The sequence below is a fragment of the Daucus carota genome, chromosome 8, assembly GCF_001625215.2.
Source record: "Daucus carota subsp. sativus chromosome 8, DH1 v3.0, whole genome shotgun sequence".
Taxonomy (NCBI): domain Eukaryota; kingdom Viridiplantae; phylum Streptophyta; class Magnoliopsida; order Apiales; family Apiaceae; genus Daucus; species Daucus carota.
The window spans coordinates 10,065,849-10,093,835 of record NC_030388.2 but is presented as its reverse complement, the minus strand read 5'-3'; the positions used below and the strand labels follow the sequence as shown (position 1 = coordinate 10,093,835).

Below are 27,987 nucleotides of genomic sequence, written 5' to 3'. Positions count from 1 at the left end.
TCTGTCTGGGGTTCCTTTGAACTTTTGATGAGTTAACACTCCCTGAAATCTACAGACTTAGCATGACTGCATGAATTAGAAATTCCATCTTATGATTGTATATATATTCAATAATCATAATTTGAGCACCTAGAGATATTTGGGCGGTTTTCTTAAAAGACCTCTTCACCCAATGCAATATCTATTGGTTCACTTGGCCTAAATATATTTGTAAAACCAAATAAATTCAGATGAAGGGTAAGTAAAACAAACAGAAATTGAGAAATTGTCAATTTCTGCCACTAAGATATTAAAAAGAGTATCTGAGGATTCATTAAAAGCCTCACGGCATCCCCCCCTCTATTTCACCCCTTCCCTTATAAAAGAAATACACTATATACTGACAAGAAAAGAGAATATCTATTACTATAAGCAAACTAATTACAACAGCGATATACGGAGGTACCTCATACAAGTCTAAAACTTACGACAGTTCGTGAAGGATTTTCTGTAATATATATGTCCATCGTGTAAACCTGTCCAACTAACATTTCCCACATATTTATTTCGAAGATCAACTTCTTTTGTAGAGTGCTACTTAGCGACTCGCAGTTTCAATAGGGAATTTTGATAGCAGCTGGGGAACTCCTGATATTACTGGTCCATATATCTGTAAGAACACACATTTCAGACAAATATTTAGCAAAATCTTGAATTAGTATACTGAACACTTTTGGCTAGTGACGCTAGTCAAGATTGGCATAAACAAAATTGTTAACATAATTTTGATATGGCTACTGATTCAGTTCAAGTAAGACATTGTTATTCGATTGTTAAGTGATCTGATGCAATTCCCATATATGCAAAGTTCAACATTTAAGAATAAGAAGCTTCCATACTTCGTGGTTTTCATGAAGTTGGGACAAGGGAACCGCAAGCAACTTGTGGGTTTTTGGTACAGTGAACTTCTGCCTTTCTGGCAACTTGACAAGAAAGATTTTTCTGCATTCCTGCAGATTCCAGATGTAATTAACAAAATTAATTAAGCTAATAGATAAAGAGAAGACGGTGGAACTCATGCAACAATTACCTTGGGACTTCTAACATTAGGTGGCAGGTACGGTAACAACAATGTTTCGAAGCCAACCCTCCACCACCTGCCAAGGCATTCTCCTACCTAAAGATTGCAAACTAATGTATATGCTGATTTAATAACACAATAAGTGAAGGGTATCTAGTTAGGGGTTAAATACCTCCCAATCAGGAAGAATACCATCAGAATGAACAGACAACTTGTTTGTAAGCTTACGCTTCAAGCCTTCGATATCTGTAAGGCATGGAGTAGAAGAACAATATTTGAGGTTGTACAATACTATTAGAGGAATTTTGCACCTTCAAGGAGCAATTAAATGTGTGGACTGGGTCATAACCTGATTCACCTGGTCGTAAACGACCACCTGGAAGCTTATATGTGGAGTTCCTTAATTGCAACAACAATAACTGGGGAGTTTTGGAGAGTTCAACCTGTGTCCATTAAATATATCCTATAGGTTTATGATCATATATTAAGCAAAAGACAATTAAGCTATATCTATCCTCTCATCAACTAATTTATAACAGAGTTTCGTCCCCTGCAATTTTACACGTTTATTAATCAGCTATGTTATGTTCTCACTTCAATTAAAAATCAGTACATCAAAGAGGCTAATAAACTCTTAAAGATGTTTGGTTAAAATTTTAATAGGCATCATATACTTAAATGTTTACAACCAAAGCAATGAAAGTCCTGCCAAAGCACAATCGAAACTTGTAGCATTCTATATAATATTATCAGCATCAAACATCAGAAAGCATAAATTATGTGCACTAGTTTCGCCATCCACATTTTATATGGAATAATCACTCTTAGTCAACATACATGATCCACTTCAAAAATTAGGGGAAAATATTATATTATCATGCAGTAAAAATGGTTGCAATTACAAAGAGAAGTTGCAAAAATATTTCCAAATTTTGCCGAGAGTTCTCAAGTTCGCACCACCTGCCCCAGATTATTCATAAACAGTGTTTATTAGCAATTAATAAAGGTGTCAAAAACATTTTGCAGGAATTAGGGGATAGGAAGCTTGAACACAAGGTCTCTTCTAAACCGTCTTAAAACCAGCTCTGTTAGCATGTCAAATATCGACAGTCCTAAAATCTTAAGGTTCATTCGGGAATGATATACAAAATTTAAGGTGAAAGAGGATGAAGATTGAGCATACATTCTCTATAATGAAGGCTATGAAGAAAATGAAATGAAGGAGGATTGCTACTCAAATCGGTGCAGTGTGTTTGAGCTCTAGTTAAAATCAGAGGAAACCAAATGGAAAGACAATGAATATTCAGATATTTTCTTCACAATATCCTAATAATTTCTGTTCGATTGTTTTTGTACTTATACGTCAAACTTTCATTCTTATATGTCAGTTATCCCTAACTTGAAAACCCAATTTTGAGATTGTAAGGTAAATTCTTAATATTGAAAAATAATTCACTCAACGCCTCAGATTATTAGTTTTGTGACTATCGGGATTACACGAGATATTAATCATGATAAGAACATCAAACATCCAGAGGTTTATCATTAGACCTCCAGGTCTAATGGCACAGGTAGCTCTCTAAATGTCATGTCACATGGTGAACCTCGATTAAGTAATAATCGATAAAGTAATATCCTCACTAAAGTAATATTTTTTTCTAGTCCCAACATAATGTAAATAGTGTATTTTTATTCTCAATAAAATAATAAACTCAATAAAATAATTTTTTCGTTGGTCCCAAAGTTGTTACTTTAAAGAGGTTTAACTACTCAGTCATTACAACATCGGATCTATGTTCCTACAAGTCTACAACTAACAAAATAACTGCATATTCCCAGCTGCCAAACATAAAAGTACAACATATTAATCAGAAAAAGGGATAAAAGTACCAGAATCACAGCCTCCACGCAAGTCCTAATCCCACAAACATCATACCTACACACAAATTAATGATTATACACACACACATAGAAACAATTACAAAATGGGAAACCAAGAAATTTGTCCAAGAATCATTACCTTGTCTTAAGACAAGAGATACGTTCCTCTAAGGTTTGGTTTTTCAAAGGAGGAGCTGGTTTCGAATAGAAGTAATAGTTGCTAAGCCCATATATCTTTATTGCTTCTACTTGAGACCCATCATCAGTACTAGTAGAGCTTCCATGAGTGTAGTTAAAAAGCTGTGAATTATTCATTTTTTGATGACACACAGTTATGTGTTGGGTTGTCTTGCAAGTGTTCTTGTCGGGACGGCACTGTGTTCGAGATTTATGGATAGACAATTACTCCGTGCGTCACTCGTTTTGACAATTTTTTTAACAAAAATTTGAACGTCAAATTTTGGTTTAAAAAAATATCAAGGAACTCTCCCTCCGTCCCGGTCATTTATTTACCTATGATTTGACATGAAAGTTAAAAATATCTATAAAATAGAGGAAAATATTTATAAAAAAAATGGATGAAGTGGTGAGACTTGCTCGGATTTGGACTGAGAAATCCAAAAAATACTTTATCTCGTTGATTGGTTGGTTTATATTCGGGTTTATATTTCTTCTTAAATTATAACATATAAAAAACATATTTTAATATTCTCATTTAAATATATAAATTCGACATAATTTTTTAATTAGTCATTTGATCTATTAAAAATTTATTTAGCTGTTAAATAAAAAATTTATGTAATCACATTATTCTATCATAATTTAAAATAAATTAAATTTAAAATATATACATTAAAATAACAAATATTGGAGTAAAAACAGGGGGTCTTTCGCCTACCCGACTTCTGGATTTATAAGTTTGAAGTATTTACTCATACTGTTTGTGTAACAGTCAAGAAGTAGTTATTGGGGGTGTTTGACCGAGGCTTATAAGCCCGGCTTTTGGGTTTATAAATTATAAGTACCTATCCGTACAGTTTGTGTAAAAAGTGAAGAACTGCTTATAAAAAGTTGAGGATACTAGTTTTTGTTTCATGACTTCTCATTCCTTATCAAATACTTTAATCACTTATATTTTTTATTTCATTTCTATCACTCATTCTCAACTAAATTATATCTAGATAAATTTTTACGAAGTTAGGTCAAAAGTTTTTTATTAAATTATATGAAATGAATTTAATTGAGATTTGATGTGAACTTCTACACCAAGCAATATGATGATAAATAAAAATAAAATCATAAAAAAATTGTGCAAATAGAGGTTGAATTCAATCGAAAAAAGAAGACGAGTACGTATTTGATTAGAAAGGCTTAGTAGCAAGAAAGATGGGATATATTCATTCTAAAAATTTATGTAGTTAACTTTTTACATTTATAAATTCTTTAAAATTAATAGAATTAACTTTATTTTAAATTAGTGATGCAAATGAGAACAAAATTTTGTCGATGAGCATTTCGAATATTCAAGCAAAACAAGTCACCTAATTGATAATTAACCTTAATCAAAACTAATTGTCCGCAACACCACCAATATTGTCCACCATTAGCCAAATCGGCGACCGGCAACTTGATTGAACTTGTAAATTAAATTATTTTTCACTAAATAGATAAAGTCATGTTAGATCAAAGAGTCTTCACATAATAAAGATAAAAAGATTAAAATGCTAGCAATCATACAAAATAAAATGTCTTCATGTCATCAAGTATACATAAAACACAAACCCTGAAAACTCTAAATGCACAAGTGACCAAAAAACACTGTAAGCTTAGTTCAGTTAACATGGTACATGTTTTTGTACAATCATGGTGCATATGAAACTACAGACTTAAACAAAAAATCAGATACTGACTGAAACCGTTTTCATCGGTCCCATCACTTCTCTATGAAAACGAAAAACTTCGACCACTACATTTCATTTACCAAAACACAAAACCTAGAGTTCATCTTCAGCTGCATGCAAAGATTCACATAGTATACAAACAGGATTACAAGCACTGCGTGTTCGTAACTATTGAGATAGAGGTTCACCCATATCAACTGTGTCTAATGGACTTGGAGGAGGAGTTTCTTCTGCGACTAGAGCTTGAACTTGTGGAGCCGGCGGTATGGGCTGCTTCTCTGATTTTTTCTTCTCCTTGAGAACCACTTGTCTTGGCATTACTTCCAACAAAAAGCTTCCTCCGTTCCATACAGATGCGGAGACTTTGAGTACTTGGAAGATAACGTGTAGTTCATATGACAAGAATATAGGAACTGTCAGTGCCATGGTTGCCACTGTGAACACAGCTTGGAGCAGAATATACATGAACATCCGGTTCTGATCCCCAAGTAAACCACTTAGTCGCCACCATAGGTTGTTTGCTTTTTGTGCTTTCTTTGAGAGCTCCCTATCAAGCAACAGCAGTTCATTTTTAAACTTATTCATAATATCATGGATGGAAGAAAATTAATGGAGAGCAAAAGATGTATCCCGTGTGATTAGTGAACAAGTCTAAATAATTGGGAGGGTCGGGGAACATTTTCCAATGCTGTGAATGTATGCCTGAAGCAACTACCATATTTTTAACCTCTTGAAATTCAAATATTGAAACCACCGAAAATGCTAAAACATCCATCATAGGAACAAAAATTATATACATACTAGACTATAGAACATAGAGAAAACATATTATGAGATAGCTTCAAAGACTTCTCAAACCTGTAAGAAGTCATGACTTCAGGATCCCGTAGCAGCCTCTGACGGCGAAGGACATTCACAATCAAAAAATATAAAATCTGCCAAAGAGTGTAAGCAGCCAAGGGAACTACAAAAAGCCAGGTCCATAGATAAGATCTGTCTTCTACATAAGGCCATGAAGCTCTTTTAGCAGTCCCTTCAGGATGCATGGCCTCAAAGAAAGCAGGATCCCACCACCGAATTGTAAAAAATACTAATCCTGAATGAATCAATAGATAAAAGGTCATTAAACACTACTTCAGGCGGAGTCAACAATAAGTTAATTTCGTAAAGTAATCTGAACCTAATACCTAGCAGAAGTTCAACCAGACTCTAGATATAATCAAGACCCTCATATACTCAATACATGAAAAGACTACTGAGATGTACATACAAACAGGGATAAGGCAGGAGTTTGCACTTTAAAAGGTTTGAGGAGCCTTTCAGATATTGATATGCACCGCATTCTTAATATTAAAGTTAAGTAGGTAACCGACTGTGAAGGTGTGCTGAAGAAATCAGGAACTTGCACTTCATAAATTAAAGCATTGCTTGGCTCATTTTAAAATCAGTAATATGGCACAATTTAAGATGCCATATTTGTCAGTAAACACTACTTTATCATTTGATATGAAGACCGACAATGTTGATCTCATAAAGTATATATATGAATGAACCTAATACCTATCAGAAGTTTAATTAGATAATAGACAAATAATAAAGACCCTCTTATACTTAATACATGATTAGACTACTAAGATGTGGATCGAAATAGGGATACCGCAAAAGATTGCACTTTAAAAGGCTTGGGTAGCCTCTTCAATATTGGTACATATTGCATTTTTAACTTTAAAAGTTAAGTCAGTAACAAAACAGAATGATTGAAGGTGTGCTGAAGAAATCAGGAACTTGCACCAGAAAATATTAGGAGTTGCTTGGCTCACTCTAAAATCATCATAATGATACAATTATAGTGCCTACATTTGTACTCACAAGTGTAGCTTTCTTTAGAGGAATGGTTGCAAGAGAAAAAAACCTCTAGAAAGCAGAAGATTTGCGATACAATTGCAAAAAAAAGTCATAAGTCTAAGGGCTTTACTGCACAAAAGTTTACAACAGGGAACAGATGGAAAACAATCAATTTATTCATAAATCAGATTGGCATGTTAAAACACTCCAAAAAAATTGGCATGCTAAAAACAACAAAGAGAAACAATTAATAAAATAAATAATATTAACTTTCATAATCAGAAGTGCACTAAATAAAGTATCTAACAGGTGAGTGGTTTAAAAGCACAACTAGATAATAGCTAGATTTAAAAGAAAAATCACATCATTATTAACAATTTAATTCAGATGAAGAATGCAACTTACCAGGCAAAAGATGTATGAGGACACTTACTAATTTGTCAACAGAACTAAAAACTAAGCTACAACGCCAAACAATCAGTGCCCAAGCAAGCGGTCCCTGCATTTTTTTTTTGATGAAGTTATAATAAAATACAGGCTATGTAATATGGTGTCTTGTTTCAGCTCAATTGTTTACCTCTGCAAATGAGAAGGAAACCATGAAAAGCTTTTCATTTTTGGGATAGAACAGAAGCATGACCAAAAAAATTGTATTGGCATAGTAGCAAAAATCCTGCACCATTGTCATTACAAGTCATTTGTGATTAGAATCATATGATATTTAAGATTGTATAAAGTGGAAAATTACTGGTACACTATGTTACCCGGACTCGGCTGAAAGTGTCCAAACTGGATATGTGTCCGAGTGTCGGACTCGGCAATATTTTGAAAATTTCACATGTTTTTGGCCTAAAATAAGTGTCGGAGTGTCCATACCCATGTCCGAGTGTCGAGTGTACGACACGGGTACTCGAGGCAAAATGAAGAGTCCGGGTAACGTAGCTGGTACATAGCTTTTATGGTTGTAATTCTTATAGCTCTAAACAGTGAAAGAGTTGATTATCCAGTCGGTGATATAATTCTTGAACAGTGAGACATGAACAGAAACAAGAGAGCAGATACATCATACATGTTCAAACTACTGAAATTTAGGGACCTCGGTTAAAACAACAAAGCTCAGAACCAGAAACGACCCATATGATGATATGAAAAGATTTTAATCTTCATATCATGAATACATACTCTGCTCAACATTATGCTTATGTAATGAGTGCAAGCTGACAATAAAATTCTGAAACATCATGACAACAAGCGTTGATATACCTAAACTGTTCTTCCCAAACATATGTAACAATCAAATAAAAATATAATTGCATTAGAAAGTATTACAACTACACATAGGCAAACCTTAACAAAGTAGAATTCAAAACTGACTATATAAATAGATCAGACTGAATGAATCAAAATTTGTGAAGACAACTTACCAAAAGATAATAATGCCACTTTTTATATCGGTAATAGATCCAGCGGAGGGGAACAAAGATAAAGTAGAACAAGCAGTATACATAGCGGATGTCTTGAGGTCCTAATAGACAGTAAAAGCCAATCCATGAACACAGATGATATCAATAATTTCCATTAGTTGTAACTTAAAAAAAAAATAAAAAAATCGACACCTACTTGCACCCAATAGAAAGCAAAAAGTTCCAAATGCAATAACACCCAGGAAATGAGTCACCTACAAACAGAAAAAGCTTCTCAAAAACTCAGCATTCAATACCATTTAAAATCAGTGAAGACCATTACCTAAACTATAAAAAAGATAACAATAAAACAATAATTGAAGATTTATAAACATTCTCATTATAGCAATACTGCATGAAATCTTTTTTTTTTTTTTTGCTAAATTACTGCATGAAATCTTAATGCCTGATAATTGGTGTTTATTAATATTGCATCGTAAAAGCTAGGAATCTACGATGTTTACACAAACCACCTCAAACGCACTGCAAAAGCCAGGGTCTTTATGCAAATCACCTCTTTGTCCGCAAACAAAGGTACGGTATGCCTACATCTTCTACAAGCGGGATTCTTATTTGGTTTGTGTTTCAAGATTTATCCGCACCATAATACTCATCAATCCATATACAAATAACTAAATCAAGAACAAAACAAAATTACACACAAAGTTACCAGCTTTTATGCATAATGCATAACAAAAACTTATCCATATTCCATAATGACACACCTTATTGATAAATCTCTCATGTTCTTCAGCCTGTTTGGCAATCTTATCAGCCTGTTTAGACAACATCTCCTTGCTCTTAACAGCCTGTTTAGACAACATCTCCTTGCTTTTCACAGCTTGTTTGGACAACATCTCTTTAGTTTGAGCCACTTTCTACCCAACCCAAATCAAGAAAATCAAGAAAACCAATCAAACAACAAAAAGATTCAAACTTTATGCAAAATTAAGGAAAGGGTATCATCAAAAATCAAAAAGATTGAATCTTTACCAGGGTTCGATCCTTGAACCTTTGTTTGACTTTCCCAAATGAATCACCGTTGGTTTCTTCCATTCCATTATCTTCATTGCCTGACATGATTTATGTATGTGTAAGTGTGTGTATTGGATTGTGTGAAGAGGGTATTGATTGAAGGAGATGAGGGTGGTGGAGATGGAGTCAGAAAGGGCGTTTTTCTTGATTGTTCATTGGGGTTCAAACTTCAAGGTCTCTGCCCCACTTGATTTCGTTCCATTAATGATGTGGGAGATATATTAATTGTTATGAAAATATACATTAAATAATTTTTCTACATCATTTTTCTTTGTACTTCTTTGTTAGTATTAATTGTTATTAAAATAACATTAAATTTTTATTAGATTTTAAAGGATAATCAGTAATCAGACAAGATTATTCACATAAGGGGTTACCAGGGTCAAAGGGGTATTAAGTGTGAAACAGCTATTCTAGATTTAGAACATTCCATTGTATTTAATTTGACATTTTAAAAATTATACAAAAATAATATATTTAATTATAATTTTAAATTATTCTCATAAATTTATTCATATTCACTATGAATTCTAAATTATTTTTAAAATTTTGGTTATTCAATCACAATTATCTGTATTACACTAAATTTAATGATAATTAAAAAGCTGACCAAATATTTTGAATATTTTATTAGAAAATGATAGAGTTATAAAATTTTGAATTTGATAATACTATTTCAAAGTTTATAAATCTATCAAATTTTGAAAAATTAATACTTAAATTCTAATGATTATTAAACTCAGCTCCTCGCGTCAAACTAAAATTAATCACAATATATTACTCCCTCCGTCTCTCCGTCTCACAATAATAGTCTCTTAATACTTGTCTACTTTTAATTTTTAATATAAATATATTAACATTATTCTTCTTCAATTAGAACAAAGTTCCATGTAGTCCACATATTTATTGTAAAATTGTAGACCACGTATGTTCTGCAACTATATAATGGCATAAAAACATTGCAAAATGTGTTATTTTGCAAATCATGTTCTATAAACATCATTATTTTGTTAAAAATTTTGACAATCCTAAACATTCTACAAGTTAAATAGTGAAAAACATATTCTTCTGCAAAATATGTTAAGTTTGCAGAACATATTTACATATTACGGAACATATGTGTTCTACTTGTCCAACATAAATGATTTTCAATATTTTTCATGAAATAGTGATATTTATAGAATGTATTTTACAAAATAACAAGTTTCATACATTTTGAAATATTTTTATGTCATTTTATAGTTGCAGAACATACGTGGTCTACGGTACTACAGTAAATATGTGGACTGCATGGAACTTAACTCTCTAAAATTAACTTTCTTCAAAATTGTATAAGAATTAACGATGGTTGAATAAGAGTTTATCATCCATTCATTAGAATTATAAGTTACTCCCTCCGTTCTAAAATATAGATCACTTGACTTTTTGTCACACACTTCTAAGTCCTTTGACCAGATAGTTAAAATTATTATTTTTAAAAATATCTTATTCTGAATTACAATATTAATCATATATTTTTATTAAAAAAAAAGGAAATTTCAAAAATAATGATTTTAATTATGCGGTCAAAAGACTTAGAATTGTGTGCTGAAAAATCGAACGACTTATGTTTCAAAACGGAAGAAATAATATTTCTTAATATGAGTAATTTTTCTAAAAGAAATTATTATGGAACCGAGGAGTAATATTTATAGATATTATCAATCCATTACAGTATGTTGGAATCTTTGTGGAATAAACCTGGGTCAAACCCTTCAAGTTGGTTTCCGAAACTAAGAATTCTGTTGTTGAACGTAAATGACACAAAAGTCTGCAAAGCTAAACATGCCAGGGCTGTCAAAGTGAACTCTACGAATCTCTCTCAATTGTATATTACTAGTAATTCACAAGACCAAAACATTTGTGAACATCATAAGAAATTGTCAGAGCACGTAAACTCATTGATTTAGTTTACCTTTAGATCACAGTATTAAAGTCGAAACAATGAAAGTTTAATCGCTGGTTCATAGTTTGGTCTCTGCTGATACGCAACACTAACTCCTACTCAACAAAAACAATCACGGAAATTCTTCAATACCAGGTAGTTAGCTGGCTCGACGAGGGACTACCACTCGATGACATGTGAGAGCCTAACATTTGTCGCAGGATCCTCAGAATCTACCTTGAGCATATTCCCCCGAACCTCCTCCACATATGTTGTCTTCAGATCCTTCTTTAAAAACATCTGAATAATCTTATCTTCTATTCCATCTCACCACTAGTTGTGTGTAAAACAGCCACGATAGAGATTGACAGGTAGCTAGTCCATGGACCTGATCTTCGTACTGGGAAAATTCCTCAAACGCAAATGCAAGTAAACTAGAAGTGTTTATAATGCGGAATCATTGGCCTGCATGATAAAAAAACTAGAGAATTTCAGATATAGTGTTATAATTTTGTGTCTACAAATGATATGTGCAAATTTGTAATTGACTTTGCAGGAAGACTTGGTGTATTTGCTATTATTTGGTTAGGCGATTTATATAAATTTTATAGATGAGAAATAGAACTAGACTTATGCAGGCTTGCAACTGAAGAACCTTCTTTTTTCTCTGGTATATGTTCTTCCAAGAACTGCTGGATGGTTGTCCAGTACTCATCACCGGCCGAGAGCCATGTGTCCATATGCATGCCATCAGGAAATTCAACAAATTTGCATCGCTTGTTATGTGGAGCTGCTTTGGCATATAACATCTGCATGTGTTCTGGAGGAACTACCTCGTCGTCTAGCCCAGAAAGCATAAGAATCGGCTGCTTGACCTGCCATCCAAAGCTTAAGAATTACGTAGTGCACCAAAACGATGATCTCATGATAGATTATCTAACCAAAAGTTGTTGGCATTTTTGCAACCCAAGAAATTCTTTAAAAATAATCATCAGAATTCCTCCAAAACCAAAACTGCATGCTTTTAGAGGTGTCATCTCAGCAGAACTCACCTGCCCAACAATATCAATGGTATTCCAAGGAGAACGGACGAAATGATTCAGAACCTTAAGGCCCTTTGAACTACTTCCACCAATAAAATACCTCAGAAAAGGTAACAAAATGCCAGCCATGCCTAGAATAGATGTGAAGGTGTTCTCCAGTATCAATGCACCAACCTGGCAAATAGTCCACTTTGAGACTAATATGTAAATATGCCGTGTGAGAAGTACCAGAAGGCAATATATGGTAACAACAAGAATACAAGATGCAGAACACCATACTATATCTTACAATTAGAGTGTGACAGCAAGAGATCACTTTAAGGATATGTTAACATGTATTGATGTACAGTAATATAGTGCTCATTATAACATTAAGCAAAGCACATTTGAATACTTATTTATAGCTCTTGTGAACTGTGAATGCCATCTCTTCTTTTGCTTATGATTTTATGATTCACAATCGAGAGTTTATGAAAGTCAAGTTGACACATTCAGTTGTATAGGTACGACAAGATTATCAGCAACTTCATGCTAATAACACAACTAGAACCATTGTGACATTGACATGGTCATTGATAAGTTAAAATTTCTCAGATGAAAGCTAAATTCATCACACAATTAAAGTTTTGAAGATAGAGACTTCAAATGTGTAGTTTATATTTCTAGATAACAGAGACTTTATAAAAACTCTTTTCTTTTTCACAATTGCCTCAAACGAATGACTCGTATCAAGGACCGATAAGAGAACAGCTAGTTTCTTCTTCTTCTTTTTTTGTCAGAAGAACAGCTAGTTTCTTATCAAGGACAAATTTACCAAATTTTTATAATAACTTGTGTGACTAAATTTCAATGTATGAGAAGCACAAAGTCTGATTTTTGTTATAAGCCGGCAGGAAGAATCAGAAAGTATGTGATAAAATATCAAACTATCATGCTTAAAAGTCAACACAGTAAACTGTGAATCCACCTGTAACTAAATAAAAAGCTATCACAACGTTTTAGGCTTACAACTTGCTCAGCATTTGCTGAAAACAAAATGCTAGATTAGCATCTAGAGAATGCGTTTTATTCCAAAGCATCACATTGTCAAGCAATCAGAGCATTATTAAACAAAAGATGGTACCCTCAAGCCACACGTGTTTGTAAACACAAAAAGGGATATTGTGAAATTTACCAAGGAGCTCTACCTTGTCCGGATTGTTTTTACACAGTGCAGTTCCAACTGCACCTCCGAGTGACCTTCCGAACACTACTATACTAGATTTGTCAATGTCTGTCCTCTGAATCAGATGATCTAATGCAGCCTAGCCAACAGTAAGATACTAAGATACATGATTTTTAAAATTCAATTGCATCTCTGTTTTACGGCACAAAAGTAAAATTGATTAGTAACCTGGGAATCTCTAATGATACCCTGCTGAGATGGGAAGCCCTCGCTAGCACCATATCTGTCCATTTTGAAGAACCATTTACATTATTGATTAAAGAAGTAAATAAATTACGAAAAATTGCTATTCCAGAAGCTAGAGATTCATTTAGGCAAGTAGGCCAAAAGTATTACCTTTACTAATAGATACAAAAAAAAGAAGAAGAAAAAAATGCATACCCTCTATAAGAAAGCATAAAAACATTGCATTGCAGTCTCTGTAACATCATGCGCACCATCTCAAGCCGGTGTGCAATATCTGTAGGTACATTATGAAGGCCTTCCACAAAAGTTGCACTATAAATAAAGGAGGGGTATGACTATAGAATAATACTCTCAATCCTATACACAAAAACACTAGGAAAGAGATGTTATAATTTTTCATATTAAGTGCGTCTGAGAGAAGGTGTTCTCTGTTATTACGTTAATAGTTAACTTTGTTCACATCTTCTAAATGGAAGTATGGAACAGAAGGCAATCTAATAAAATACAACTAGCAGAAGAAAGAGTAAGGGTATTCCTCGGAGAAACAATTACAGACACTTGTAAGGATACTTCCAGCATTTTCTTGGAAGAACATGATAGTTGGCCCTGCAAAATCAAGAACAGTACATTCTAAGCTTAGAGAATTATATTCAAACTCCATCTATGAAATAAGCAGATAATGGAAGTCGAAATAGATTTATGATGGATTCAAGTGGTTTCGCAGGTATCCATTTTATGACAACTCGTTTCAGCTACTAAGTTAGCACTTTAGCATTCTGCTGCAGCCCCAGACTTATTGTCTGTAAATGATTGCTTTAACTCTTATTGAACTTAAAAACTATTCTTCACCTATAAGAAACTAGATCGCACCGATGGTGTTTGGTTAGGTTTTGGTTTCTAATTTAAGAAGTCGCGCATTGTTAATTGTGCTTTAGTAGGTAAAAACTGCATCAAACCGCACCATGCACACAGCACAGCACATCCCTAATGACAAGTGATGCTCAACTTAAACAACAGATTGCAGGCAATACCAACAAAAAGAAAAGCCTAATTCACCAGCATTGAAAAGCCTAATCCATCTGAATCAAAAATCTTGGTACATAACAAGCAGGACATTATACTAATCAGTCCATGACCAATTAATCCCTTACTAAAATAATCGCAACAAATTACAAACGAAAACACCTGATTCTTATCAACCACAAATCACATCAGATCCCTGCAAAAACACAAACACACACACTGACAAAAACTAGTCAATAGAATCTTGAGAAACTCGGAAATCAGAAGCGATCTTAATAAACCAAATCCCAAATTAACAATTACAGTACGCAAAAACCACAACATTATACTAATTAGTACACCACAACTAATCCTAAAAACAAATTGCAAACAAAAAAGACCTAAATCACATTACATTAACACATAGTATTACCTACATGCACATAGAAGTAGAAAAAATAAAGAGGAAATGCGAATAAACCTCGGTGATCGGCATTGAGCTTAATGAACCAGGCATGCAGACGAACATGATCAGAAGATGTCAGCCAAACATCCTCATAAAAAAGGCGAAGACGAGACGGAGTGATCGGATAAGACCTTGTGAGTCCTGGAACAACAGGAACGTAAATCAATCTATCCTGGATCGCTACTAGCAATGCTACACCAGTGATCACAATGCCTGTTATACCGTACAGTATTGTACTCCAGAAGCAATTCATTTGAATTTATCAGCAACGTGCAGAGATGCACATTCATGTGTTTGCGTGAATTTGTTTACGCCAGATTAGCTTTTGTTTGTGTTATCTGTGGATGCACAACACCTGATGCAGAGATGCACATTCATGTGTTTACGCTGTTCGACAATTTTCGGTGTAATGTTGTATCACTTTTCATTATTAAATTAATCCTTTTTTCGAAAAAAAAGTATTTGTTCAAAATATAGTGGGACCGTTTGAGTGATCTTAAAATAAGTGCTTCTTGCTTAAAATAAAATAAGTGAAGTAAAAATTAGAAATTAGTTAAGACTTATAAGTGATTAAAGTGTTTGAGAAAAAGGTAGAAGTCATGAAACAAAAGTTAGGAATCCTAACTTTTCATAAGTGTTTCTCGACTTTTTACACAAACGGTACAAATAATTGCTTCTAACTTAAAACTCCAAGACGCATATTTAATTTTATTTGCTGTGAAGACCTTTTTGTTGCCATTTGTTTTCCCTTATACTAGTTTTCTCCATATCTTAAACAAGTGATTGATGCCAAAATGCAAAGAACCAAAAGACCCTGAGAACTTGCAACAGAAACCAAAAGAGTCAAGTTATATAAGCAACAAATAGGATCACAATTAAACAGCTAAAGTGCATGAACTAGCAAATCCTCCTGTGCGGTCCAGATCCCTCAGTATATCAAGGATAGAAATACGAAGCATCAGACTTCTTTACTACATGCTAGAAGTGGTATATATGCTTCATAAAGGAACGTTTTTAAGTTGAAAGGTTACAAAGCCAAGGATGAGTTGCCCAGCCGGTGACATGGTCATTTGCTTTTTCCATTTCTCACCGAACTACTGGAGATGATCGTTGTGGAGTCCCCTCGTACATAAATCCTCTGCCCGTGTTGGAAGACATGTACATCAGGTTTGGATGCTGGAAAGAGGATTCATTGTTGTTGTCAACACACATGATGCTTGAGGAAGAATCCTTTGAGGTTTCGCCTTTGCCTGTTTCTGCTTGATTGACAGGGCGGGAACCAAGATTGTGGTTGAAGGGGTGAGCAGGGTTTGACTGTTCGGACTTGCTTAGGAAGCGGCCCCCAGTTCCCCTAACCCTGTTCACTGCATGGCGATGCCGAGACTCATGAAGATAAGGCTACATATCATTAATAAAGATCTAATTAGTTTTACTTGCAACTTGTCAAATGAATAAACAAAGCTGCAGAACACATCATACCCTCATGAAATGAGGCAACATGTCACCATATATATGCTAAATTTACTCTACACACACGTTATCAAATTAGTAGTTCAGTAACTGCAGGACGCGGAAGATACCTTCCTACTTTTGAGGAGTTTGTTCTGAGCCTCCAGCTTGGCACGCACTTGTCGCCTCCTCATAATCCCATTGTATTGTTTTGCATTGACATATATCGGACCATCATCTGCAAGTTCAATAGGCAGTGGGACTCGTACAGGTGGTACGCCCACAACCTGAGGCTGTATATGGTTTCAAACAACAATTAGACCATAGGAAAAAAAAAGGTCAAACTACATGCACAGTAATAAAAATTTTGTTCGTTAGTAAGTTCCAATTACATATAGCTTCTTCAAAAAGTAGATAATCACAAACACATGATATCAAGTCCAACAACGTGAAACATGATAACAAAAAGAAGTGATAGAGAGCACGTCATGAAAGAATGTCATAAACTCGTAGTTACAGAACTGCAGTGCTGTCAAACTGCACGGCGGCAGATGCTTTAAAGCATATAGAATGGTCTTAGCAGGTACTTACAGTTACTTGTGGTCCATAAGCAGTATATAGTCCATTAACATAGGGATCACCATAGGCATATGGAATATGAACCTGTACAGAGAAATTAAAATTGTAAATATTAAATTGACAGCCATCAAGGGAAAATCAGCCACAGAAAATAAGTTCACTCACCATTGACGGATTTAATTCAGCTTGAGATCGGTCAATGCCAAAACATGGATTTGAAAAAACCATTACCGGCTTCACTTGACCTTCTACATGCTTGCTGTAGCTTCTGCCTTGAGCCGCTTAGTGCATGAAGGAGTAATTTAATTTTTAATATATAACTTAATGTCAATGTTACTACTCGAAGAGAATATCAAAAATTTACGCTTCTAGTAGCAAGCTAAGAACTTTATTTTGGTGGAGGCTTTTAGCATGTAAAAGAACTAATATGCAACTATCAACACTTTATGGGTAACACCATTTTCAAATTGCAATGCAAATACAGAAAGTGTGTAGCAATTAGCATGACTATGGTAACCTGAAAATATTTGCCCAGAAATATTATAAGGAAAAACAATATTATTAGGCAAAAGTTCCTTCTAGTCTTCTATTTTTGAGGCTTAACAAAAAGGGAAAAAAATAAAGGGAATAGAAATTCATCTTACTAAGGATTTTTATCTTAGTGCACACACACATGCAGTGGCAGACCCAGGATTTGTGACCGGGGGCAATTTGTACTTGAAAAAATCACCGAGTGAGAAAAAAAATTCCAATTCATCAACATTAACATTATTCGAACTAAGTATATATAATATAAAAATAAATCTAATTACAATAACACTTTTCTAGGGGTTAAAAAATTGTGTGGGGGCTAAACAAATTTTTACAATACATAAAAAAATAATTTTTCATTTTTTCTAAATTCAGGGGGTAGCCCCCCTCACCCCTTACTAGGTCCTCCCATGCACACATGCATAGGGGAGAAAGAGAAAAGAAGACTAGTAATATCAAAATCAATGTATGGGTCATGAAGAGTATACAGACCATGAAGATTTCATTTACACTATAGAGATAAAGACAATTTACGGAAAAAAACAACTTAAAAAATATAGAAAGTGGACAAGAAAAAAAGTCGAACACATTCAGTGATGTACTCCCAATTTACATACCTATTAAAGATGAACAATAGATAATATGAAAAATGTTATTATAAATGGAAGTCATGCAGAACTATAACCTGAATCAGATGAAAAGTATTGATCATGTGGACCGTTGTAATCAATAGCAGACACTTCTTGGTGAGATTGATCAGTAGTGGAGTGTGACTGGGTTGAGGATGAGTCCAGGTCTTGAGGATGATGACCGGTTTCACTTCCATTATTGCCCTCTTCACTTGCTTCACGAGGAGATCCTACTTTTAAGCTTAAACTTTTGGATAATGGCTGAAAGAACTGCTGTCCCTGAGGATTCCACCATGATGTGGTAGTAGTAAAAGGAATATGAGGCATTGGCTGAACAGGACCTTGACACAAAATCTATCTAATATTTTTTGTGGTGACTTCTACACCTGCGTAGTAAAAGTATAGAACTTAACTAAATACCTGTAACCTATAGATCTTCATTGCCGACTCTAACAGCTTATGTAAGATAAGACATTATGCCCAATCTAGACTTGGGAAACATGAAACTGGAATGTAGTCAGAGATATCCAGTAGACAGAGATATTAAATAAGCAGGGAAGGAACACAAAATGTTATGCAAGAAATTAAGTTCAGAAGCAATCACATAAGTAGGCTTTGGTTTCACCTAAAATTCTCAACATGTTCGAATCAAATATATTCTAGGATTAAATTTCCTTCATTCGTAACTAACAAGCATACAGATTCACAACTTAATCATAGAAAAATTGAGTGGAAAAACGTATGTACTAGTTAAGCAATGGGAAGTAGTATAACAAGCATCTGAAACCTTATAGCTAAGAAAATAATTGACAAACAACACTTAAAATCACATATCACTCATTTAATATTATGGCTATATTCAAGTCTTTTATCATAAAGACACGCGATTAAAGAGGACACGAGCCTAAAAAAATCAACCTCAAGTTTAGCTTGTTTTAGCACTTAAGTAGAACATCCTCCTACATTATAAAGTAATCTAAATTCGTATACCATTGATTTTAATTTTACTTAGATTCTCATACAGGTTTTCATTTGGAACCTGTAAACTAAGTCTTCCTATCCTGTTGATAACCTCAAATACCTCTGCCTCATTGTAAATTCCCTACAACAAATCACTTAAAACAGCCACAGAAACAACTCCCAGACAGATAACATCTCTTACTTAATGCATGATGCATAGGCTCCCTGGTTCTCGAATTACACAAGACTGTGAGCACATAGCTATCTGTATCAGTGTATCCAGGACTACTAGCCCTTAATTAACCAAGCACCCCTCCCCCCCCCCCCCCCCCCCCCGCCAAATAAAAAAATTGAGTAAATTACACAACTAAAGCACATGAGAAAATCCCAAATCAGTCAAGGAAAAGGAGAAACTATGGTCAAAACAGTTACCAAATGAAATTAGGGGGTGTTTGTTGGAAACATCAAACCACCAAATAAACTAAACAATACTCAATTCTTCAAACTCCAAAACAAAATTTTAAAAATCAACCAATAAACCAAAGATTCACAAACTCAAGACCCACATGCATTCAACAACCAATATGCAGACCTCAACAAAACTCAATACTTAAAAAAAAAAAAAGCTCACAAATTTCTAAATAAGCAGATAAAAGAAACTACATATTGTCTTAAAAATATGGTCTTAGAAATATGGAAACCCAAGTACAAAATAAGGAAACACACACATATTGTCCTAAACATATGGAAACACAAGTACACAAACATGCACAAGTACTTAATACAAGAATGAGAAGTTAAAAAACATACCCTTTTAAGGATCTGGTCATCTGGTGGGTATGCTTCAAGAATCAGGAGAAACAAAGACCAGAAGTGTTGGGATAGAATTGGGCATGTCTCCTTTCTTGAAACCCTCAAGTCATCTGTTTCTCTCTCTAGACAAATATACACTTGTAATAATACCAAGTACAAACCAGCCCTCTTTCTCTCTCTACAAATATACTCTTATTATTATTCTCATTAATAAACAACTGCCACCCACCACCACCGTTGCTTTCACTACTCACATATCCTCACCTCGCCCCAAAAATCCCTTCCTTTTATTTTCAATATTTTATCGTTTCTTTTCAAAAAATCTCGTTCAGGACAAACGAATATTAATAATTTTTTTTGTTGATGAATTATTTCAATATATGATAAATAACTTGAAACAATTTTTTAACATTTAATACTTGTGGAGTAAAATTAAGTAAAGTTTCTTAAATATCTAACTTGTATTTTGGGTCAAGCTCAAGCATACATCATGTTCGGATAAAGAAAATGAAATATATAATGAGGAGTAACATTTCAAATTTTCAATGTTCAGGTGTGACATTATTGTGGGACCCAACAAAACGAAGCAGACGAACACAGCCGCCCTTTGCTATCCACGTATCGCTTTCTGGCCTGCTCCACGTTTCATATTGTATGCTTTCTCTTTACACTATTCATCCATGACTCGATACTCCCTACCTGGTGAAGTTCTAATATACAATGAGGAGCATTAGTTACCACAAATAAATTCTTCACATATTTGTTAAATAATACTTAATTTTAGTTTGGGGATGTATAAATATATACGCGAGTTCTATGTTATTATTAAAAGGGTAATCATCTATATATTCGACTCAGCATTTGGGGGAAGTTTTGGAGATAAAATTTGGAATATTTAACATTTGTCATACATAATTATATATATTACAGAACGTTGAATTTTTTCTGTAAGTTCAAAAAATTATTAAACGTAATAATAATTAAAGCAATTTAAGCGATCTGCTAGATTTTATTATAATTTTATATTATATAATAAAAACTAAAAATTAACACGGTGATATTTGTTGGACCGCGAAATATGCATTAACTCCGTTTTTGGTCTTGGTCAAACCTACATGAATTTAATTTTGAATTTTTTCCAAAAGACCTATACTAACAACGTAATTATATTAAAAACAAATTTTTTTTATCTTTTTGACTTATGACTTGGTTGACACCCATTTTACAATCTCCTCATTTATTGGGCCGCTCAACACTTGTTACTCCATATTATTATAATATCGGTTTGGTTAGTGTGTGCCCATTGGCACATGCTAAGCGCGGAAATTTTTGTATTTGGGAGATTTTGATTGGTGTGGTTTGTGTATTTGCAAGGGGGGTCCACCATTATCAGATAGGAGCCAATCAAAATGATCCAAGCACAAAATTTTCCGCGCTTAACATGTGCCCATGGGCACACCACAGAAAAACCGTTATAATATTTAAAGGAATTATCTTGTATACTGTTATTTCAATCTTATTTTCAAAAATACTACCTTCTCCAATCTTATTTTCAAAAATACTACCTTGAGAGAAGGTAGTATTTTTGAAAATAAGATTGGAGAAGGTAGTATTTTTGAAAATAAGATTGAAAACGTGGTTATGAATAAAAAAAGTCCTAATATTTATACGTTTTTGTCGCGACCAAGCGCGCACAGATTTGTTTTTAGTTACTCTCAAAAGGCTTTATATTGCTATTTAGCTGCTTATATTTAAAACAATTTTTTTTTTTATCTTTTCGACGTGGAGCTTGGTGACACCCATTCTACAATATTTTATATCTTGTGTTAAATGTGTTAAATTAAAAATAAAATATAGTTAAATTTATAATTACTATTTCATAAGCAATAGAAAATAACGGTATTCGTTTTCTAATATTTAATTATCAAAGAATTATCTCTATTTCAAAATAGTCAAGTGCTTTGACAAAGTAAAATTTATAATTAAAGAATTATTGTCACATGATTTATCACTGACGTTGCATATAGAGTCCCTATTTTTTAGAATTTGAATTGTTTATCATATATTTAGGAAATCTACTTAGGACATGAGCATCTTCAAAAGTCTCTTAATTGACTCTAAATATAATATAAAAACTTGAGATCTTAGTAATTTAATATATAGTCAAGAGCATGAATTCCAATAATACTTTCTATATTACTTCTCCCTATCATATTTTTTTAATGTTGGCGGGCTCCATTATACTCTCTTCGTCCCCTCAATTGTTTACATTGGCGGACGGGGGCTCGACACGCATTCTAATACTCTCTTAAAATATAGTTTGATAAATTAATTTGAACTTTTTTTCTTCTGAATAAAAGTTTAGTATCTAAACTTTTATACAAAAAAGAAAATTTTGAAAAAAAAAAAGTTATGGTATATACGAATTAAAATACGTGTCCAGCAATAAAAAAAAGTGTAAAGAAATGAGCGGGACAGAAAGAGCAACAAAGATTTAAATTCAAAAACAGGATGAATCGGAGGGAAATTGATAAAAATAAGTTAAGTGTCAAGTTGTGACTCCCCCAAGAGAGGAGAGAAAATAGACCGTTAATTTTTATAATACCTTTTGAAATTCTAATTTATAGACACCTCTTTATTTTTTTATTGAAGAACTTGAACGAGTTTAATATGCTCGAGTCAGAGTCCCGTTAAAACAGCAGCTTAGTGATATTGGAATATAAAATACCCGTCCCACCAGATTCTTTACAATTTCTTTTTTGAGCCGTCTCATCCAATTCTTTACATTTCAAAACTTACCAATAATAGTCAACGGGTCCCACCACTACCCAACTTTTTTTTCCTTTTCACACTACTTTTACTTCATTTTCACACTACTTTTACTCCACTATCTCCTTTTTATACATTAAAAATTAATGGGTCCCACCACTTCACCCACTTTTCTATACATATTTCTTAACCTCCGTGCCCAAACCAAACGTAAAGAATTGGCTGGGACGGAGGGAATAAAGATGATAGAGATGATGTGCAGGATCGTAAAAGTGACATGGATTTAAAAATACAGAGAATGGCCGGTTTGAACAGGCTTACCATTGAATTGGAAAGGCTAGATCCTTGGCTAACGGCTAAAGCCTAAACGAAAAAAGCAAAGATGGGTAGAGTCCGGATCTTTTTGTGTTACCAATAAACAACACGACACCCAATGAAACAACAATTGTCAGCCCCCTGAAACATGGGGTGTCCATGGCATTTCAGTTTATGTTACTCCCTCCGCCCCCCACCACGTATCTGGCCGGATACGCAACACACACTTTGATACTCTTGTTAAATATAATTATATAATTTAGTTTTAAGATTTTTTTTTCTAAATAAAATTTGGATGTTAAATTTTTATTCATAAAAAAATCTTGTAAAATAAGTTACGGAACTATATTTTATAAGAGTATTGAAATGTGTGTCGAGCAGTTGAAAAAAAACGTACTCCCTTCGTCTCACCCAATTATTTACATTAGGATTGGGCATGGAGGTTAAGAAATTGTTAGGTCCAGATATGATTGTAGAGGGGGGTTGAATACAATCAGTACCAAATCGTCGCGGAAGTGAATCTGATTGAATATGATTTGTTAATCAGATTATAATTAATTAATATAACAATGTTTGAAGTCGTTATATAATTAAAATGGTTCAGTTTTAATGTCCACTAAAGTTCGTAGAATAAATTCGACAGGGTATATTCTAGATTTAGTGATTAAAACAACCGGGTTATCAAAGCACAGAAAACTGTGGATATAACGATCAAGCAAGTTACAAACAACTTGAAAGCTTTACAAATGCTTTGAATACAAAGTGAATGAACACTTGAAAATGAAGAATGGATGCCATATTTATAGGCAAAGCATTGTACATGCAAGACAATCACTAGACAAGACAATTACAAGCTAGCAAAGACAATTACAAGAAGGGTAAGACAATCTAGGCTTGGGCAAGACAAAAAGGGGCAAGGGAAGACAATCACAGATTGTCTACCAAGCTTTAACCAAGTCAGAAAGACAATCAAAGGGGAAGGGAAGACAATTGCACTGCCAGTAAGACAATTGCAAGAATCGGCAAGACAATCCAGGATTGTCTTGCACACCATCCACTTGACTCGGCAAGACAAGACAAAGAGATTGTCTTGCTGTCATACTCATACCTTCGGCAAGACAATTCACAAGAATTGTCTTGCACACCATTGAACCACTGAAATGAATCGGCAAGACAATTAGAAATTGTCTTGCTGATTCAACCAAGACCCAGGCAGACAATGGAGAATTGTCTTGGAAGCAAAGTGAAGCCACTCGGCAAGACAATCCAGAATTGTCTTGCTGAGGTGGTTTTTGTGATTAAATAAAGAAATAAAATAGTATATTAAAATAGAAAATTATTCACTTAATTAATTTAATCATATAAATTCATAAATTAAATTAATTCGAGAGTGAATTAATTTAATAAATAAATTACATAATTAATATAATTATTTGAGAAGTGAAATAATAGTCTATTAAAATATTTAATCACACAATCTTCAGTAGAACAGCTTCCGGTCTTCTTTAAACTTGAATAACTTCTTCTTGATTTGTCGAACGAACGAACTACCACTTCTGCTTGACTTCAAATATTTAATTTGAATAACTGATACACAGATGTACTGTCTGGTTCATCTGTATCTAGTTAAATCAAATATTCTTCGTCAAATAAACAATAAGAATTTGGTTAGTTCGTCGAGTCTTCGTCTTGTACGTACATCTTCATTAAATGGAATCTTCTGATGAAATAAAGTATAGAAACTTTATGTCTTCTGAATTCCTGGACGTGCCACAAAAGATTATTTGTGCACTGAGGCTTGAACATATTAATGAACTTCTTTCAGTGGCGTGCAGCAGCATCCTGGAACTTATCTGACATATGATTTCCATAAATCATTTGACGTTCTTCGTACTGATTCCGATGACTTGCTATTTACTGAGCTTTCTGATCTGAGTTGAGTTGTACCTCTTTAAATACAAATAGGCTGAACATATGCCTTTCAATCTCCCCCTATTTGTTTGTTAACATAACATGCAAATTTCCTTAGAGGATAACTCAACTAACAGATAAGACAAAGATTTAAACAATAGAATGTAAATAGCAAAAGTTTATGGCTTGCATTAAACATTAAACCATGATCATAAATAGATTACAAAAGGATGTTCCTTGAACATATCTAACAAATATCCTAATCAATCTATTCACTCAGAACGAGTGACTTCTCCTTCTTCAGCATCAGAATAGTGAATAATTGGAGTAGAAGGCTCATTCTGAGTAGGCTCTTCAGCTGCAGTGGATTCTCCACGCTTCTTTCTTTCACGAGCCAGAGCTAGCTGGTGAAGAACTTCCAGATCCACAGGGTCTTCACGGAAGTCAGATGGCTGAGATTTTGTTACACCCTTCATCCTCCGAAAGTATTGAGAAATGTTTCTTCGAGTGCAGTAGGATGAGATTACATCATCAGCATCAGACTTGGCTTTAGATGCGAAGCCCTTGGTCCTTAGTAAGGTGGATGCTAGAGCCAGACGTTTGGCAGGGTACTTTGGCAAAGCCTCTTCATTTAGATAGACAGTGCAGAGGATTTCCAAGTGAACAAACTTGACACAGTAAGGGTTCTTAACAACCTGAGGACTGTTGAAAACAGCACAATCCAACAGTTTGTCACGAAGAAGTTCATTTAAGTTTGAGCAACGCTTGACTTTGTTGCGAAGTACCCAGAGCTCAGATACAGAGAATGATTTGAGAAATTCGACAGATAGTCTGAATGAACCATTCCTCTGTGTGTAGACAATCAGCTCCCATTCTTCTAGCAGTCCCCTAACAGCAACAGTTACATATTCCAGTTCTAAGGCAAAGGCATGCATAAAAACATCCTCATCAGGGTTCACCTCTCGAAGATCATAGATCAGAGATAAGAACTTCTTATCATCGAAAGTTTCCCTTTGAGGTCCATTGAATATTCTCCTAGCAATGTCCCAGCCTTTTCCTTCTTTTCTTTTAATTTCAAGATTCTTCTGCTTGATCGTAGCATCATAGATTTTCTGCTTTTCAATCTTGATTTGTTCCTCTGTGATCAACTTGTCTTCCAGAAGTTTCTGATAATCACGAAGCTTACGCTTCCTGGCTTCATTTTCTGCTTTGAACTTCCTGACATTCTCCTCGTGTTCAGGATCAACAGGTTCTTCCTGAAACAAATAGCTTTCATCAAATTTACCTTCTTCTTCAGCCTGACGATAGGTAGCATCGAATACGTCATCATCATCCATGTCTTTGGGATAATCATCATAATTGTCAGTGTTGAAGACATTTTCAGATTGATGTAGTGGTTCTTTGCCTTTAGGCCTTTTATAGCTTTTATCAGCTTCAGAAGATTCTTTGCCACTTGCTCTTTCTCCACCCTTGTCACTCCTGTCAGCATCATCCTTATTACTCCTATCACCAGCATCAGCATTGCTGTGATCATCTTTGTCATCCTTATCTTCCTTATCCTTCTCCCCCTTAGTTGAGGGATCCTCTGGAGTAGACTGAGCTGTTGACGGATTTAGCTTTAAGTGATGAATAACTTGAGCCAGAGTTTGCTCCAAGTTTCCAAGCTTTGTCAGACAGAGCTCCTGAGATTGATCAAACTTGTCCATCCTAGAGTGAATACCCTTGACATGAGCATCTAATTCCTGTTGGAGAGAAGAATATGAAGGATCAACAACCTTTTCCTGTAGAGTCACCAACTCTCCACTTCTGAATCTGGCATTCTCAGCATTCAACCTTGAAATCTCAGCTTTCAGAGCAGCCAATTGTTCCTATAACAGATCAGTGTTGGTGTGTGCACTCACCTCACGAACACTCAAAGATTTATCACTATCCTCTCGTGCATGTGTTTCGCTCGGTGTTTGCCTGATTTCACTCGTGTTTGTCACACCGTCACCAGTACCTGTATAGACAACCATAGTACCATAAGATGGAACTGTAGGTTGTGAAGGAACAAATTGTCCTTCAGATGCCTGTGAAGGCTGATGTACTTGCAGGTTGCCAAGTATAGCCTGATCCAAAAAGAAAGAGTGATCAGAAAGTTTTTCATATGACAATTTTTGAATATCTGTGCTCTCTCTAAGTGAAGAATCAAAAGACAAAGGTTCAACTAGCGTGAGTGCTAGTTGCGTGCTTGACTCTTTACAGGATACCGCGGTCGGACGGCCAATTTCAATAAATGCATTCTGTGGAGAGAATGAATCTAGAGACTGTATATTTACCATGTCAGTGTCCAAATCCTTTTGGGAGGAAATGGATGCGGCTGCAGTTGTCTCCGGTTCTGCCACCCTTTGCTTCTTATGAGACAGAGCTGCGGGTTCTCTCAGAATTGCACTACCACTCCGTTTCCGGGCTACCTTTCGAACAACTGGTGAATGAGTAGTGTCGGTTGATGTGTTTGACGAAGAATCAGTTGTTGAAACGAAAACGTCAGCTTGGTTATGAACCTGGGTGTTTACAGGTTCAATGCTGGGAGTCTGGAAATCAAATCCAATATCACAATCAAAATCTGCAATATCAATATTAAAGGTATCAGTGAGATTAGAAAGTACCTGAGCTACCTGTAAATCTGTCCTGAAGTCCTGTAGCTCTGGATTGATAGCAGAATCAGCAGGCAGAGGCTGAGAGGTGGATTGTGGTGGAGGAATGGTATGTGGATGTGTAGGTGAAGGTATTGGTTCAGATTGAGAGGGAAGAATGGAGGCTTGTTGGTCTGGGAAGAAGTTGTATTGTGGAGGGGATTGGTGAGGAGAATTGTATGATGATTGGTGAGGTGATTGTTGTGGTGAATTGTAAGGAGGGTTGTAGGGAGAGTAATGTGAGGATTGGCTGGATGATTGATAATCTTGTAGAAGTTGAAGTGGTTGGAAGTTTTGAGGAGGAGATTGTTCCTGAGGTTGTTCT

At 34.6% G+C, this 27,987-nt stretch overlaps 4 protein-coding genes across 6 annotated transcripts; all 4 read right to left on the bottom strand.

Moving 5' to 3' along the window:
• Positions 1-380: 380 nt before the first annotated feature.
• Positions 381-3,351, bottom strand: LOC108197550 (pre-mRNA cleavage factor Im 25 kDa subunit 1). Of its 2 annotated transcripts, none has more exons than XM_064083544.1 (7): positions 3,081-3,351; positions 2,951-2,996; positions 1,419-1,503; positions 1,233-1,306; positions 1,070-1,156; positions 879-989; positions 381-649 (listed from the first exon to the last, which is right to left on the bottom strand). In XM_064083544.1, the coding sequence occupies exons 1-7, from the start codon at positions 3,254-3,256 to the stop codon at positions 578-580; spliced, it is 651 nt and encodes a 216-aa protein (XP_063939614.1). In that variant the 5' UTR covers positions 3,257-3,351; the 3' UTR covers positions 381-577. The 2 variants fall into 2 exon arrangements, with proteins under 2 accessions (XP_063939614.1, XP_017220684.1); XM_017365195.2 differs by having other exon boundaries at positions 1,410-1,503; positions 3,081-3,349.
• A 1,395-nt stretch (positions 3,352-4,746) lies between these two features.
• On the bottom strand, positions 4,747-9,401 carry LOC108197083 (glycerophosphocholine acyltransferase 1). Its single transcript, XM_017364573.2, has 8 exons — positions 9,144-9,401; positions 8,876-9,028; positions 8,308-8,365; positions 8,112-8,212; positions 7,265-7,360; positions 7,093-7,186; positions 5,701-5,938; positions 4,747-5,389 (listed from the first exon to the last, which is right to left on the bottom strand). The coding sequence occupies exons 1-8, from the start codon at positions 9,228-9,230 to the stop codon at positions 5,011-5,013; spliced, it is 1,206 nt and encodes a 401-aa protein (XP_017220062.1). The 5' UTR covers positions 9,231-9,401; the 3' UTR covers positions 4,747-5,010.
• Positions 9,402-10,923: 1,522 nt separating this feature from the next.
• On the bottom strand, positions 10,924-15,284 carry LOC108199169 (alpha/beta hydrolase domain-containing protein WAV2). Its single transcript, XM_064083686.1, has 7 exons — positions 15,047-15,284; positions 14,134-14,169; positions 13,759-13,837; positions 13,546-13,600; positions 13,340-13,456; positions 12,162-12,326; positions 10,924-11,984 (listed from the first exon to the last, which is right to left on the bottom strand). Exons 1-7 carry the CDS (start codon positions 15,282-15,284, stop codon positions 11,715-11,717), a joined length of 960 nt encoding a protein of 319 aa, XP_063939756.1. The 3' UTR covers positions 10,924-11,714.
• A 569-nt stretch (positions 15,285-15,853) lies between these two features.
• Positions 15,854-20,010, bottom strand: LOC108198122 (nuclear transcription factor Y subunit A-7). Of its 2 annotated transcripts, none has more exons than XM_017365895.2 (6): positions 19,990-20,010; positions 18,276-18,605; positions 17,225-17,340; positions 17,072-17,143; positions 16,612-16,773; positions 15,854-16,429 (listed from the first exon to the last, which is right to left on the bottom strand). In XM_017365895.2, the coding sequence occupies exons 2-6, from the start codon at positions 18,544-18,546 to the stop codon at positions 16,118-16,120; spliced, it is 933 nt and encodes a 310-aa protein (XP_017221384.1). In that variant the 5' UTR covers positions 18,547-18,605; positions 19,990-20,010; the 3' UTR covers positions 15,854-16,117. The 2 variants fall into 2 exon arrangements, with proteins under 2 accessions (XP_017221384.1, XP_063938506.1); XM_064082436.1 differs by having other exon boundaries at positions 17,225-17,331.
• Positions 20,011-27,987: the final 7,977 nt, after the last annotated feature.